The sequence below is a fragment of the Crocuta crocuta genome, unplaced genomic scaffold (genome assembly GCF_008692635.1).
Source record: "Crocuta crocuta isolate KB4526 unplaced genomic scaffold, BGI_CrCroc_1.0 scaffold288, whole genome shotgun sequence".
NCBI classification, from domain to species: Eukaryota; Metazoa; Chordata; class Mammalia; order Carnivora; family Hyaenidae; genus Crocuta; species Crocuta crocuta.
This window is the reverse complement of record NW_027532607.1, coordinates 5,122,299-5,137,192: the sequence shown is the minus strand read 5'-3', so window position 1 is coordinate 5,137,192 and position 14,894 is coordinate 5,122,299. Positions and strand designations below refer to the sequence as shown.

Below are 14,894 nucleotides of genomic sequence, written 5' to 3'. Positions count from 1 at the left end.
AATATTCATACACACCACTCACTCTGGCAACAAACATAAAAGATCAAGCAATCTCCAAGTGGTTCAGGGTCCTAAAAGAACAACTAAGAAGTCAGGGAACCTAAGTTCTGTTTTTCTTAGAATTCAAACGGATAACGTGAAGAAATTCTTTCACTACACTGCAGTTCAAAAGTAAAATGCACGCAGAACCACCATGTGAGAAGAAGTTCCCCTAAGATGATCATAACAAAACTATGGGTTTTCTTTATGTGAAAAAACATGATTAAGTCAATCAAATCATCCTCCAAAATAATTTCAATATGAGGGATCTGGCAAATGAGAAATATTTGACAATGAGGCTGTGACTTTCTATATGTCTTGGTATCTGCTGATCTGGATGTTTTTTTCTTAAACACTGGAACCTCAGGTAGACACCAGGCTGACCATCTTCTATGAAGGTGGTAAAATTTAATGTGCATTTTAGCAAAAGTAAGTTTCACCACATAAAATATCCTACCACTGAAAGTCAAGGTATCATGACAAAGATATAATATATGCACAGAATAATTAGCCAAATGCACCAAATAAAACAAGAGAAGTGGGTAATGTCCTTGGTTGTATTACTACACCTTATGATTTCTCTAGAAAACAGAAATTCCTTGGGTAACAAGTAACCTGTAATAATTATACAGCATATTCACCAGAACGGAGTTCCTCTTTGATATATGGTTTACCTTACGGTAGGTAACTATACTTTATGATAATGGTTTTCTTATCAGTACACAATACATTATATATTTGGAAGAAGCCAAAACTAGACTTTTAGTATATTGTCTGAATTCACAAATCTGATGGAAGAAAAAGTAGCAAGCAAAGCTATAGTATCCAAAATTGGTACTTCCCTGGTCCCTTTTTGGTTAAGTATTTCAAACACTCCCTTTTACAAAATGGCCTCCATTGCTAAACGGGAGTAGCCAAATGTGAACTGAAAATCAAATCTCTCTGGAACTAAAATGAAAAATGATCCAATCCAATATCTAAGATACATAACACAGGTATCAAGCGACAAAACGGTGATTAAGAAAACAAGATCTATTTCTTTAATATATGTCCACTTTGTATTTCTGAAATTTGTGAATGGAATTCATGACTTAAAAGGCATCACACATCACATTATTTAAGCCAAAATCATGAAAAAATATATTTGGAAAATTTAGAACTTACCTGATGAGAATTTTGAATTAATATCCTCAGTGAATAACCAAAATAAATACAAATTATTAGCATTTTGGTACACACGATAAGGTTTTTAAAAATACAACTTATTGGCAAAATTTTAAAAAATACATTCTCTAAAAACAATCAATCAAGTTTGGCTTACACAGAAAATCATTTTCATTCAGATCAAGAATGCATTTAGCCTAAGTTTCCATCGCTTTCCTGGGCATTCCCATGGCAGCAATTCCAATTGTTCCAAGAAAGACACAAAATAAGGGAAACACAATCTGACGCTACAGCATTTGAAGAGGTCTTATGGTCCTCCTACTGATTATTCCAATGAGAAAAATTCAATTAAGAACCTTATTGTCCTCTCCCTGTGGCTTAATTATATGTAATAATTCTAAAATTTCCCTTTTGTATTGGATGAACCGCACCCTATATATGGCAGATATGGCATATGTAAAATCACAAAGATTTCCTCTAGATTTGGCCTCCACTACTGTCGGCTTTCCACAAGAGCACCAAAATAGTAGGAAGTCAAATAAATTAATGTATTTTATTGTATCACTGGCTCAATTCTACTAGGCAAACAGACCCTACACAGACTCAGAACCCAAATACTTTATCATTGGAGACAATGCCGAGCCTTAGCATCATCTTTGAAGGAGGATGTTAAGTTGGAAAATGTTCTGAGTAAATTATATGCCTAACAACCCAAAAATCAGCTTATGTTGTATAATGGCTCTGATGAGGTTGGTGACAAAAATATTACCTACATTGACTTAGCAGGAGCCACCTGATTCTGGGTATCATGGCTACTACAATGACTACCTTTTTAGTTAGCAAACCCCCCATAAAAATAAATTGAAAATACTTTTCCTATAAGCGTGTATTATTGACACAAAAAAATCTGTGCTGAGTGTACTTTTGGGCCCCAGTCATTCTCCGAAGGTAAAAGACAACTCAAGGTCAAATGAAAAATAACCAATAACTCCTATTCTTTGCCTTACCGCCTCCCGCCCTCCACCCAAGAAATAAACATCTTATTTAATCAGTAGTAGTTTTATAGTTCAGATGATTATAACATTGTTTAAACACATGTCATAACAAATAGAAGGCTTCTTTCATTGTTTAAAAATTATATCATTTGGGGAGAAAAGATAGCTAGGAAGAGGCTTATGTGTGATATGAAGAATATCACATAAGATTTCAATGGGAAACAATGTATTTAGACCTAGTATCTGATATGGTTTTATTAGAAAAGAAAATTATCTTTTTTTGTTATCAATTGCTCTTCAATTTTTCTTTAATAAAATTTCACAGCAATCTCAAGAGGATACACGAAAGGCCTTTGATTATATATACCCCAAAGAACGCATTGTACCACAAAGATGCACACACCCAGTAAGATTTTTTTTTCATCTGAAATTTATAAAGATAATTTTCCATGCTGACAGTGCACATTTCATCCATAAGTTTGAAGAGTCAAATGCTACCACAGCTGGGGGTTATTCTGCCAAATGGTTTCCAACAGGGACTACAGAGATGGAGGCTAGAAGGCATATGCATGTGCATGTAGGAAAAAGCGACAGACCTGATGGGAAATAGCCCTTCTCTGGAGTCATTTTTATCAATTACCATCTGAGTGATCTAATCAAATATAGAGTCAAATGAAAAAAAAAAAAAAAGCAACACCAGGAAGGAAAAGCAAATATTAAAACAGCTGCTTGATTACCTACAGAGATTAAAACAAAAAGCAAGGAGGGAGGCTGATATATTTCATAGGGATTTGCAGAGGCTGAGGGGAGGGGTAAGGGGCAGATACCTTAAAAAAAATCCATCATGAAAGGCACTGAGACAAGATTATAAAAAAGGGGCCAAGTTATAGCGCGCCATGGGATTTTTAATCTGGCTACCTGTGGTTTCTGTAGTTAAAGCCTTATTCATCCTCAAAAAGGGGGGAGGGGGGAAAGAAAACAAAAAAATCACATTTATATGTCAGTTTTGCAAATGATCAAACAGCGTGCACCAACAAGAATAATAAGAAAACACCAAACGCTGATGACTTTTTAAAAATAGATACCCGTTTTATCAAATATTATTGATAATTACCTGTGAATCTCGTTTCTTGAACTCTTGAATTTGATTTTCGTGCTCCATATTGGCAGCGCGAAGCTGTTTTTCCAGGTTTTCAATTTCCCGTTCATGGTCTCGGACTAGGCTATCCTTCTCTGCGTTATGCTGCTGTAATAGGTGCGTCTTCTCCTGTTCATGCTCCAGCTTCAGCTCTACTATCTGATTGGACAATGAGGAGGACAGTTCATCAACAGAACATCCTTGTCGTCATGACAACTCATGGACAGCTTAATTTTTCTCTAATTTGTCCAAGTTGAAAATTTTATTTTTGCGTCATTATTACCTCACCCTTGAAATACTCTCATCTGGGGGGAGGGAGGGTTTTACCCAAACCTCCTAATATTCGAGCCAGTTGGGCATATTCAGGAAATCGTTCTGCAATCTGTTGACATAAATGCCTGAACACTGAAAAAAATTACGTTGTATGCTAGGTATTTCCTACCCAAGAATTTGGGTATTACTGACCAGCAATGGTTAGAAATGGTTAATAGTCAGTACGCGTTGCTGTTTGCTTAAATATATACACGTAAAAAGCAGCCATTATATCGGTCAGTTTTCTTTATGATTTTCAAATAAAAGATCGAAGCTAAATACGCATCTGGATTATTGCATATACAGTTGTCTTTTTAAAAAAATAAAATGATAAGTTTCAAAGCTCTATTATCTCGTTGTCAGCCACGGTATACCAACATAAACAGATGTTATGTGTTCCAGAAGGGGCACCTGCTGTGCTGCAGGCTTGCGCCATGATTTCATAAAGAGCATTCTATTCTCAGGATCCTTTCCCAGTCCACTCCACACTGGAGACTGTGACCTTGGCCAGTCTTAGCCTCTCCCTGCTGGACTGAATGGCAGCCCGAGACCAAGGGCCTGGTTGCCGCAGCTTTGATACTAATCCTCCCAGACTGTGCACAATGGCACCCTACCTGGCCTGCAAACTATAGCCAGCCAGGCTGTCTTTGAAGCAGGTGATGAATAGGGGACTGCAGGAAGCCAGCTTCCCCAGTGAACTCCAGGCCACACAGCTGCTAAGAACAGTCACTTGGATTTTTCTTCAGTTTTGGTGGATTTCAGGGGAAAAAACTGCTGTTATCTAGAATATGTTGTGTTATTTTCGGCGTGAGAATCCATCTTCAAAAAAGCTAACAGTAGGAGCCTGCTCCAAATCGATCTTGTTTCTTGTTTCCTGCAATGAATCACCAGCCTACCTTATCTTAAAGCGATAGCATTCATTTCTCCAGGCGTACATGCCACACTAAATTTCAGAACTTATTTTTTTTTGAGGTTTGAAATTCTCATCCTCTAATTGCAAATTAAGAATAAAAACACAAATTGAATGTGCTTACACACAGGTTTCAACATGCTTTCTTACTGTGATTTTTCTTGGAGTTGGAAAATGAACAAGAAATTTCTGGCCACTCATCAATGTACTATATACTATTTAGAAGAAAGAAAAGGATACTTGTTTTTCGTATCCACTTATCAGAACAAAATAATTATAAAATAATATAGAAATATTTATTTTGCATCTGAGGACAAAGGCACATTCTAGTGAATTTGTGCCTATTTCAAATGTAGGGATCATTCTTCCATATTATTCTACTGTCGGCAACAGATAGAAAAAATAATATAAACATCATCTGCTTATCTACCAAGTAGGAAAGTTTTCTTATTTAAAATTAACATGCATGCTTTACTCTATGATTCACACAACTATAATGTTAATCCCAACAAAAGAGAGAATTCAGCATTTTATTGATATTACTGCATTATTGCAGGCATCTGAGTTTATGAATTATTGAGTTAGAATATTTTTACTTCGTGGACACATTATTATTTCTACTCAATGTTACACTATCAAGCATGATTATAATAAATTTATAAGTTTTAGTTAAAATCATTTAAATATATAGCACACTGAAAGGAAGTAGACGGAGGTAGAGAGTTCTACTTAGATTTGATTCTCAAAAGCCTCAGAAAAATTGAGAGAATGGGTGTGATTTAAAATTGATGGAAAACAAAATATTTTCTATACTCTAGGGAAAAGTAATCAGTTGACCTGTAATTAGGGCAGAAGAATTACAGAACTTTCCCCCCAAGAAAACACACAGGACCAGGAGTCACTATGAGATCATTAGAAATGGTGCCGCCTCATTTTAGGCTCTAAATAAGGTACTTTCTTAGTAACTTTCTCTGACTTATTTGAAGAGCTCTCATAGACTGATCAATGACCCTGCCCGTGTTCAAATTTCAGTTTATTCATTTTTAAAAATCAGGAATAAATGAAATAGAGATGGTAGAATTTCAAGCCTGAAGACAGATGTTCATAAATTATTAGTAGTTTCTTATTTTGTCAGGCCCCATTGCTCAGTGATGCTAGTTGAATGAATGAATAAGTCTCAGGGTTGCTAGAGCCTCTTAAAGTGAAACAGCTCAGGCCTTTCTGCTCAAATACTACCTGGCCCACTTCTAGGTGTGATGAACCCTTTCTGGTCTTTGCCGAGGATTCCTCACTATTGGTATCTTCTGGCGGATGTCCTCTCCTGCTCAACAGTAGAGTCCAGAAGAAAAACCCTGATGTTCTGGAAGCATCTTAATGGTGATATTCACAACCACAAAGGCCATCATCAAAGTGGAGCTCTGTTTAAATTCAAGATTTTACTAGTCCCTAGCCCCTTCCATGTAAGTGAATATTAACAAGAGTTTTTTTGGCTTTTCCAGTTCCGTCTTTTACTTGTGGGCATATCTCAAAAGCAAACATGAAGTACAGTACCTTCTATATCTTGGGTTAATAGGTACTTTTGGTTGACCGACAATAATGTCTAATGGAGTTAATGGGGACCAGGAGGCTGTAATCATGGAAAGTGTGGAGGATGTAAAAGTACAAAGCATCCACAAGTATGAATGTTCACTGTCAATGAGATATCTATGTCAAGGTGGTCCAGAACCCATAATCTATCCTACAGGGGTGAATAGGATGCACCATCACCCAGGCATGTACTTAAGTAAGTAAGGCCAGCTAAAGAGTTCCCTGTAATATAGGAGGAAAAACTTTACGTTCTCTAATCCAAAAGCATTGGGCTGTGGGCCAGGTAACTACACTGGATATGTATACCTACTTGACATGTATTAAAGCAGATTGGAGAGAGCCTGGGGGACACAGTCAGTTAAGCGTCTGACTCTTGATTTCAGCTCAGGTCATGAGCTGACAGTTTATGGGATCAATGAAGCCCCTCATCAGGCTTCATACTGACAGCATAGAGCCTGCTTGGGATTCTCTCTCCCTCTCCGCCCCTCCCCCACTCATGTGCACATGTTCTCTTGCTGTCTCTCTCTCTTTCAAAATAAATAAACTTAAAAAAAAAAAAAAAAAGCAGGGCCGCCTGGGTGGCTCAGTCAATTAAGCATCTGACTTCGGCTCAGGTCATGGGTGGCTCAGTCAATTAAGCATCTGACTTCGGCTCAGGTCATAATCTCATGGCTCATGGATTTACACCCTGCATCGGGCTCTGTGCTGACAACTCAGAGCCTGGAACCTTCTTCGGATTCTGTGTCTCCCTCTCTCTGCCTTACTCCACTCATGCTCTGTCTGTCTCTCTCAAAAAGAAATAAACATAAAAAAATTTTAATAGTAAAACAAGGCAGATTGACATGTCTTGCAGGGGAGTAAAGTGAATAGTCCTCAAGTGCACGCATCTGGCAGTGCCTGGAGATGATGGGCTTGATGGCTTGGTGGTTGGGGGTTTGGGTGAAAAAATGGCTTAACAGCCTAGACACTATTAGGTTGACAACAACTGCCATTTTTGTAGGTCAAAATAGGAGATGATGCCCCATTCACTATGCTGCCCCCCAACACAGAGTGTACGTGAAGTTCAAGAGTGAAGTTATAAAGTTCTGAAGTCCCTGAAAGCACAGCTGTCCATCACAGACTAAGTCATTGTGCAGTCTGGTGCTGGTGTCCCCATGCTAACTGAGACTTCACATATGTGTTGAATAGCAGAACACTCCAGGCTCTCAGAAGACAAAGATCGAACCGTCAGAAAGCCAAGTCTCTGGGGGCCACAGAATATATATTTTAACTCCTGGCAACTGCTTTGCAGTGAAATCAGTGCTGGCAAATGTGGCCCGAACACATTTTAATAATCTCATAAAGAAAAAGACAGTGGGGACGGAAGAAGTCATTACTTCTTAGTACCCAACTCATAGAGGACCAACACATCCCAGTAACACACCTCAAGGTCAGAAATCCCCAAAACAGAAACATAACTGTAGAAGTGATAGAATACATCCAACCTAGTTTTTAAAAGGGCTGGTGGTACAAAATACTAACTAGAATAATCTTAAAAATACCCAAATTACAAAATTTGTATTCTAAAGCCTTGGTATAAGAATGGGTTAAAGCAATAGGAAGTAGGAAAAGAAGGCCCTCCGTAGTCTCTGGCTGGGAAAGGAGGAAGGGGAGGAGTCTCCAGTGAGGAGACCTCGGGATAGACGTGTCTTACAACTTAGTGGTGACCGCTCTTGTTTCAAGTGATCAGAAGTATGAAAGTTGAAGTTTGGAGACATGTAAAGACTACCTGGGTAATACAATGTCACCCTTAATCCACGAGTCTTCCCTGTAACACCCTGACAGTCAGTCACGCAGTGGCTGATGGGATGTTTTTGGCAATAAGAGAACTGGCTTCCAAGGCAACCAGTGCCTCACGGTTAACACACCTGGCATCGCAATTTCTGGGGCAAGACTGCTGAAAAACTGTGAAAGGAACAAAACAAATGTGAAAACCAATAGAACATTCACTGGCAGCAACCAAACAAGAAAAGAGGGTTATCACGTTGGCCGTCCATGTCAAAGGGTGGTAAGGAAAGAAAGAGAGGCTCTACTTTTCTGTCCCTCCCCTAGAGGGAGAAGTGCTGAGTGGAAGCAATGCTGAGGAATATCTTCTAAGGTAAGGGTAAGGGCGTCACTGCACGTAGTGGAAATGGCTGCTAGAAAGAGATGAATGAGAAAGTGAAAAATTGTGGCTGATTCTGATGGGAGCACAGGCGTCAAAGCTCCCATTAAAAAAAGAAAAAAAATGCTCCAATACAGAAAGCAAATCCTGAGGGAAGACATTAGCACAATGTTGAAAGACACAGCAGGTCTATCAGTTTCTCTAACAGAGCTGCTCGCAGCCCCCACCTAAGTTCTCCTCCTCAACCTTATCCTAATCTCAAGCTGTAGAAAGTAAATACAACAGAATACCTTTGCACTCAGACCAAAACCCAGAGGAAGACAGACAGGCTGAAAATAAAGGCAGAAAAGGAGTGAGAGAGAATTCGTGCATTTAAGCCAAAAGGAATAGATTTGGAGAGCGCTGCCCACTTAAAGCCCAAGTGAGAAGAAAGGAAAAAGTGTCTAGACAACTATAAAAGTATTACACCAATTAAAAAACAAACTTAATTTTAAAAAGGTGGGGCACCTGGGTGGCTCAGTCAGATAAGCATCCAACTTGAGCTCAGGTCGTGATCTCGCGGTTTGTGGGTTCGAGCCCCACATTGGGCTCTGTGCTGACAGCTCAGAGCATGGAGCCTGCTCAGAATTCTCTCTCTCCCTCCCTCTCTCTCTGCCCCTCCCCTGCTCGTGCTCCATCTCTGTCTCTTTCTCTCTTTCTGTCTCTCTCAAAGATAAATAAACATTAAAAAACTAATAATAATAAATAAATAAATGTTTAAAAAAGAGGTGGGGAGGGAGAAGAAAGAAAGGAAGGCAGGCCCACTGTTCTTGAGGGAAGGAAACACACACTCAAAATCAGGAACAAGTAGAGTGACGGGACCTACTAAGAGCCCGAGGGTGATGGAAGAACCCAAAGACAAGGATATAAAACAACAGAATTTAACCAAGGGCCAAAATAACTCAATCAGTGAAGTTAATTGTAAATTCTACATTAGAAACAACAATGAACTGAATAAACGTGGCTGAAAATCAAATCACTGACATTGACAAAGGACTTGACAGAATGAAGGAGAAAAGACAATGTAGAGAGCAAATCTCAAGAAAGCCCATGTACACACAGGTGTATCAGAAATTTTCCCTGTAATGAATGAAGAGCTGAGTGTGTGTAACAAAGAAACACATCGTACCCTACAAGCTTTTGGTTTTTTTTTTCCCCCAATTGAGGGAAATAACAGCTCAAGAATACTACGACTAAACTTGAAACTGTGGAACCCAAACCACTCTAGAAAAAAACAAACAAACAAACATGAGGATGAAATCCAGGCAACCAAGAGATGGCCAGAGCAGCTTAGGGCCAAAATATAGTGGAACCGTATGTATAAATCTTTAGGGAAGAAAGGGCCACCAGAGCATGTAAGGCCCAGCCCAAACTAAGGGAACATGGAGTGATTCGCAAGCATGCAAAAATGCAATGAATAGAGCAATTATATGCCCTTCTTGGAAAAAACAACTCCATGATGAAATCTCAGCACTCAACAGATGAATCACAGTGAAGGAAGCCGCCACGGAGGAGGGGTGCTGGATGGCCCTGTGGTGAGCACAGAAACGGTTTCAGTAAAAACTGAACTCCATATAATTATGATCCTTATAGAACAGAATACAAATCCTATAACCCTCCACCATGTGTAAATAACACTATAATTGACAAAACAGAGTGTCAGGGGACTGGGTGGAGGGAGCGTTGGGCATGTCAATTTTATTTTATTTTTTATTGTAGTGAGTAAACTAATGCTCTCAAAATTGAGCCATAAAATTAAACATGACTCTACCCTCCATGTATTTTTTATCTTTATTTCTTAATGTTCTAAGAAATCACCTGTCATATGGTAAAGAAACGTTTTTCTACACTTCAGAAATTCCTTAAGTTTTCTTTCTTTACTTCAATTGATTTCACATAAGATTATTTTAATAAAAGTAGAAAATACAGCATAGTGTCATTTCTTAAAAAATGTTTTGTCTATACATCTACATATCCTTCTATTTATCCATCTCTCAGAAGTTTCTGGAATTATACTCCTATAGATTAACAGGCGTCACCTCCAGAATAAGACTGGTGGAATTTCTGCTTTCTCCATTGTGTGTCGTGCCATGTCAGGTGGCAATAGCTCCCCCGGGGAAATATTTATTTGGTGTTGTAAGAGCCCTTATGGAGGGACATGGTCTCCCTTCAAACATGTGGGCTCTGGGTCTGTGAACTATGAACTCAGAGCTGGAAACCTGATGAAGGACCATGATTCTCCACTCAAGTGGAGAACTATCTCAAGTTCACTCTCCAGCTCTTGACTTTTTTTGAGGTTGTACAAGTAGTACTCTCATGGGTCTCTGTCTCTCTTATCCCTGGGAACAACACACTCTATTCACTATCGCCACAGATGCCTGCTGGACTTGATTGCCCCCCTTGCCTTGGGTCCCATTATAGTAATCACTTCTAGCTTCCATCTGACCCTCAAGTGCCCCACCTCCACCTGGTATCTGCCATTTTGGAATCCTACCATCCCATTGGAAGTAGGCAGCCCGGTGCCATGGCCACATCTCTGTTACTGGTGCCAGCATGTGGAGGAAGCCACCACGTAGCTGCTCAACAGTATCCATGCCCCCACCGTCGGTGCACTCCCCAACACCTTAGTGAAGGCAGTATCTTCTAGGCCCTCCCATGGAGTAGGTTATCTGGTCTAAAGTAACAAAATCATTCTAATATTCTCACTTTCCTGAGACTTTGGGAACTCTTTCTCAACACTATGCTATGGCACTTCTGGCATCCCCTCCCCCGCCCAGGTTCAGCTTGAGTGAAGTAGTAGGGAAGACCACTGCCTAGTAAAACCATCAACTGTTGAAAATGTGCTACCTCTTTAAAAAGAGAGATGAAGGTCAGTTCAACTATTGTGAACAATTATATATAATATAGTGTTAATTGATCAAGGGGTAGAAGAGGCAGCCATTTAAAGAAAAAAACAAAGATTTTTCAGGTATTAAGAGTACACTTACCATGATGAGCACTGAGTAAGGGACAGAATGGTTGAATTACTATATTGTACACCCGAAACTAATAATACATTGTATGTTAACTAACTGGAATTCAAATAAGAACTTTAAAAAATTTTTAATGTTTATTTCAGAGAGAGAGAGAGACAGAGACAGAGAGACAGAGTGTGAGTGGGGGAAGGGCAAAGAGAGAGGAAGACACAAAATCTGAAGCAGACTCCAGGCTCTGAGCTCTCAGCACAGAGCCTGATGTGGGCCTTGAACTCACAGACCGTGAGATCATGACCTGAGCTCAAGCTGGACACTTAACCAACTGAGCCACCTAGGCACTCCTCAAATAAGAACTTAAAAAAATAAAAAGATAAGCCTAAGGTCATATACAATCTGCACTGAACCTTTGGAGACAGAGTAAAAATTCAGCACAAGTTAGCACAGAAAATGCCACAGCATAGTTTGACTTTACAAACAACATGTTCATAGANCAGCCATTTAAAGAAAAAAACAAAGATTTTTCAGGTATTAAGAGTACACTTACCATGATGAGCACTGAGTAAGGGACAGAATGGTTGAATTACTATATTGTACACCCGAAACTAATAATACATTGTATGTTAACTAACTGGAATTCAAATAAGAACTTTAAAAAATTTTTAATGTTTATTTCAGAGAGAGAGAGAGACAGAGACAGAGAGACAGAGTGTGAGCCGGGGAAGGGCAAAGAGAGAGGAAGACACAAAATCTGAAGCAGACTCCAGGCTCTGAGCTCTCAGCACAGAGCCTGATGTGGGCCTTGAACTCACAGACCGTGAGATCATGACCTGAGCTCAAGCTGGACACTTAACCAACTGAGCCACCTAGGCACTCCTCAAATAAGAACTTAAAAAAATAAAAAGATAAGCCTAAGGTCATATACAATCTGCACTGAACCTTTGGAGACAGAGTAAAAATTCAGCACAAGTTAGCACAGAAAATGCCACAGCATAGTTTGACTTTACAAACAACATGTTCATAGAAACAGGCACCAAAAACAACAACAAAAACAATGAGAACACCACAGTAAAAAGTCATCTGTGTGTCAAGAGTAGCAGTAGAGCCTGTCATGTGCAGGTGGCCAGGGGGCTCCAGAACTAGATGCCCACCACAGCCAAAGAACCCATCTATGAAACCTATCTATCAAGTTCCGTGTAGTCACCCAAGTTCCCTTTTCTTTAAAGTTTAATGTTGCTGTGCTACCTGCTATTCGAGATGGAGCAAGGGCCCTCCAGCATATACAGCTGCCTCCCCCCACCCTCTTCCTCTCTACCAAGCCATCAGCAGCAGGGACAAGTGTGTGCTGAGTCGGTTCCTGAAGCTCCAGATACCTGAGGGCTAAAGGCTGGAAGCGCACCAGTGGTCACAGAGCAAAGGTGGGAAATGCTGCACGTCTGGGAAGCAAGCAGTCTTCTCAGCAGCCTTCTTTCCCACTTAACACTGTGAAATACCTTCCTGGCACCCGTAGGTCATGAATGACAATAATGACCTTGGGCTTTCACAACTTTTTGGAAAAGTAGCTACTATTTCCCGGGTGTTTATCTGCCAGATCTCAAAACACAGGAAGCATTCATTCGGATAGTCCAATATCTCAAGATTCTTCTTCACGCTTTAATGATGGTCAATTTAAGCCACTTGAAATTGAGGACATTCATTAACTAAGAATTCACCTTCTTAGAGTTCAGCAGAGGGGAAAACATGTCTTCACTGTACATTTTACTTTTAATTTCTTTTGCCTGATATCTGTTCCTCTAAAACACATTCAGTGTCTCAATCTGGCACATCACTGCTGCAGAATGAATGTGAAATACAAAACTCATCAGAGTTTCCTGACTAGTATGGGATTTAGAAGGACAAACAGATCAACCAGGTTATAAACTCCTCTAAAATATGGACTATGCCGTTACTTTCTTTTTACTTTCCACACCTCACCTGTTATAATGCTCCACAATCGTTCATCATTTTGAATGGAGTGGGTAGCATTCAGGAACAAACAGGAGGAGTCAGAAGGGCACGGCTTCCTCATCACTGCGTTGACACGTCTACTTGCCTAGGTAGCCTCTGCCTTTCCTGTGAGTCGAATAGGCGGCCGTCCTTTTTGTCACCTCAGGAAAGCGCCCCTTCCGGGTCCATTGCCTCTTGCCAAATCAAGCGCTTGCTCTCACAACGATCCCACCAGGGTCTACATCACAGACACTGTCTTCTCCGATGGACCATGGTCATCAGCAAACAGACCTTCATACTTCTCTCATTTTCTAAAAACTTTCCATTGACCCTGCATGTCCCTCAGGCTACCACCTCATTTCTCGGCTCCCTTCTTTCAAAATCCCCCAAAAGGGTTGCTCATGTCCCATTCTCTCTCCAGCCCCATCACTCGGGCTTTTGTTCTCGCATTCCACTGAAACCGGCCTCGAACGAGGTGGCGAAAGACCTTCTCGCCAAGTCCGTCGGCCAGTTCTCCATCTCCATCTAGCTTCTCTTGGCAAGACTTGAAACAAGGGGCCACTCACTTCTTCCTTCCTGAGGCACTCACTGCACATGGTTTATGGGAAACCAGACCTTCTGAGTTTCCCAGCTGCCTCACTGGCTGTTCCTTCCCGGTCTCTGTATTTCTTCCACTTCTTCCCCACCTCCAAGCATTGTAGTGGGGCCCTAGGACCTCCTTTCTCTTCTCTCTCTACTCACGGGTCCGTGTCTATCACCACCATTCACCTGGTTGTTCAGCTGGGAAACTTAAGAGTTGTGCATGAGTTCCCTCTTCCCCTCACACTTCATTTCACATCCATTAATAAGTCCTTCCTGCAAAATACAGCCAGATCTGACCACTTGCTGTCACCCGCACCACACCCCCCTGGGTCTAAGGCATGGTCGTCTCTCACCAGACCACTGCCTTCATCTCCTAGCTAGCCTCTCCACCTCCCCTACCATCAGTACTCCCCACAGCAGCTGGAGAAGGCTTCTAAAGAAGCAGATCCTGGGGCACCTGGGTGGCTCAGTCAATTAAGCATCTGACTTCGGCTCAGGTCATGATCTCATGATCCATGAGTTTGAGCCCTGCCTTGGGCTCTGTGCTGACAGCTCAGAGCCTGGAGCCTGCTTCAGATTCTGTGTCTCCCTCTCTCTCACTGCTCCTCTCCTGCTCATTCTGTCTCTCAAAAATAAATAAACGCTAAAAAAAAAAAAAAAGAAGCAGATCCGATTTTGCTCAAATGTTTCAACAGCTCTCCCTCACTCAGAATGAAACCGAAGCTTCCCACCACAGTCCACTGAACGTGGTACAAGCTGCCCACAGCCTGACCTCGGCTCCTAATGCTCTCTCCCTCACGCACTCCACGCCAGCCACATGAGCCCATCTCATCTGCACAAAATATTCTCTCCTTTTCTCAAGCTTTGTATGGTCTCCTCCTTTCCTTCATGCAGATTTTAATTTAATTCTTTAATTTAGAGAATATCACTTCTTTAGCGCCTTTCACTAACCTTATCTAAAATAATACCTTCTATGAAACAACAACCCTATATGAAATAGCCCCTTCACTCAAACACCTTATCTTGC

At 40.7% G+C, this 14,894-nt stretch overlaps 1 protein-coding gene across 5 annotated transcripts in view; it reads right to left on the bottom strand.

Moving 5' to 3' along the window:
• The window catches only part of CEP112 (centrosomal protein 112), a 420,942-nt gene that overhangs the window by 209,783 nt on the left and 196,265 nt on the right, over positions 1-14,894 (bottom strand). For all 5 annotated transcript variants that reach the window (XM_077780421.1, XM_077780423.1, XM_077780424.1 and 2 more), the window contains one exon: positions 3,313-3,495. In XM_077780421.1, the coding sequence (XP_077636547.1) occupies positions 3,313-3,495 (183 nt within the window). The remainder of the gene's footprint in view (positions 1-3,312; positions 3,496-14,894) is intronic.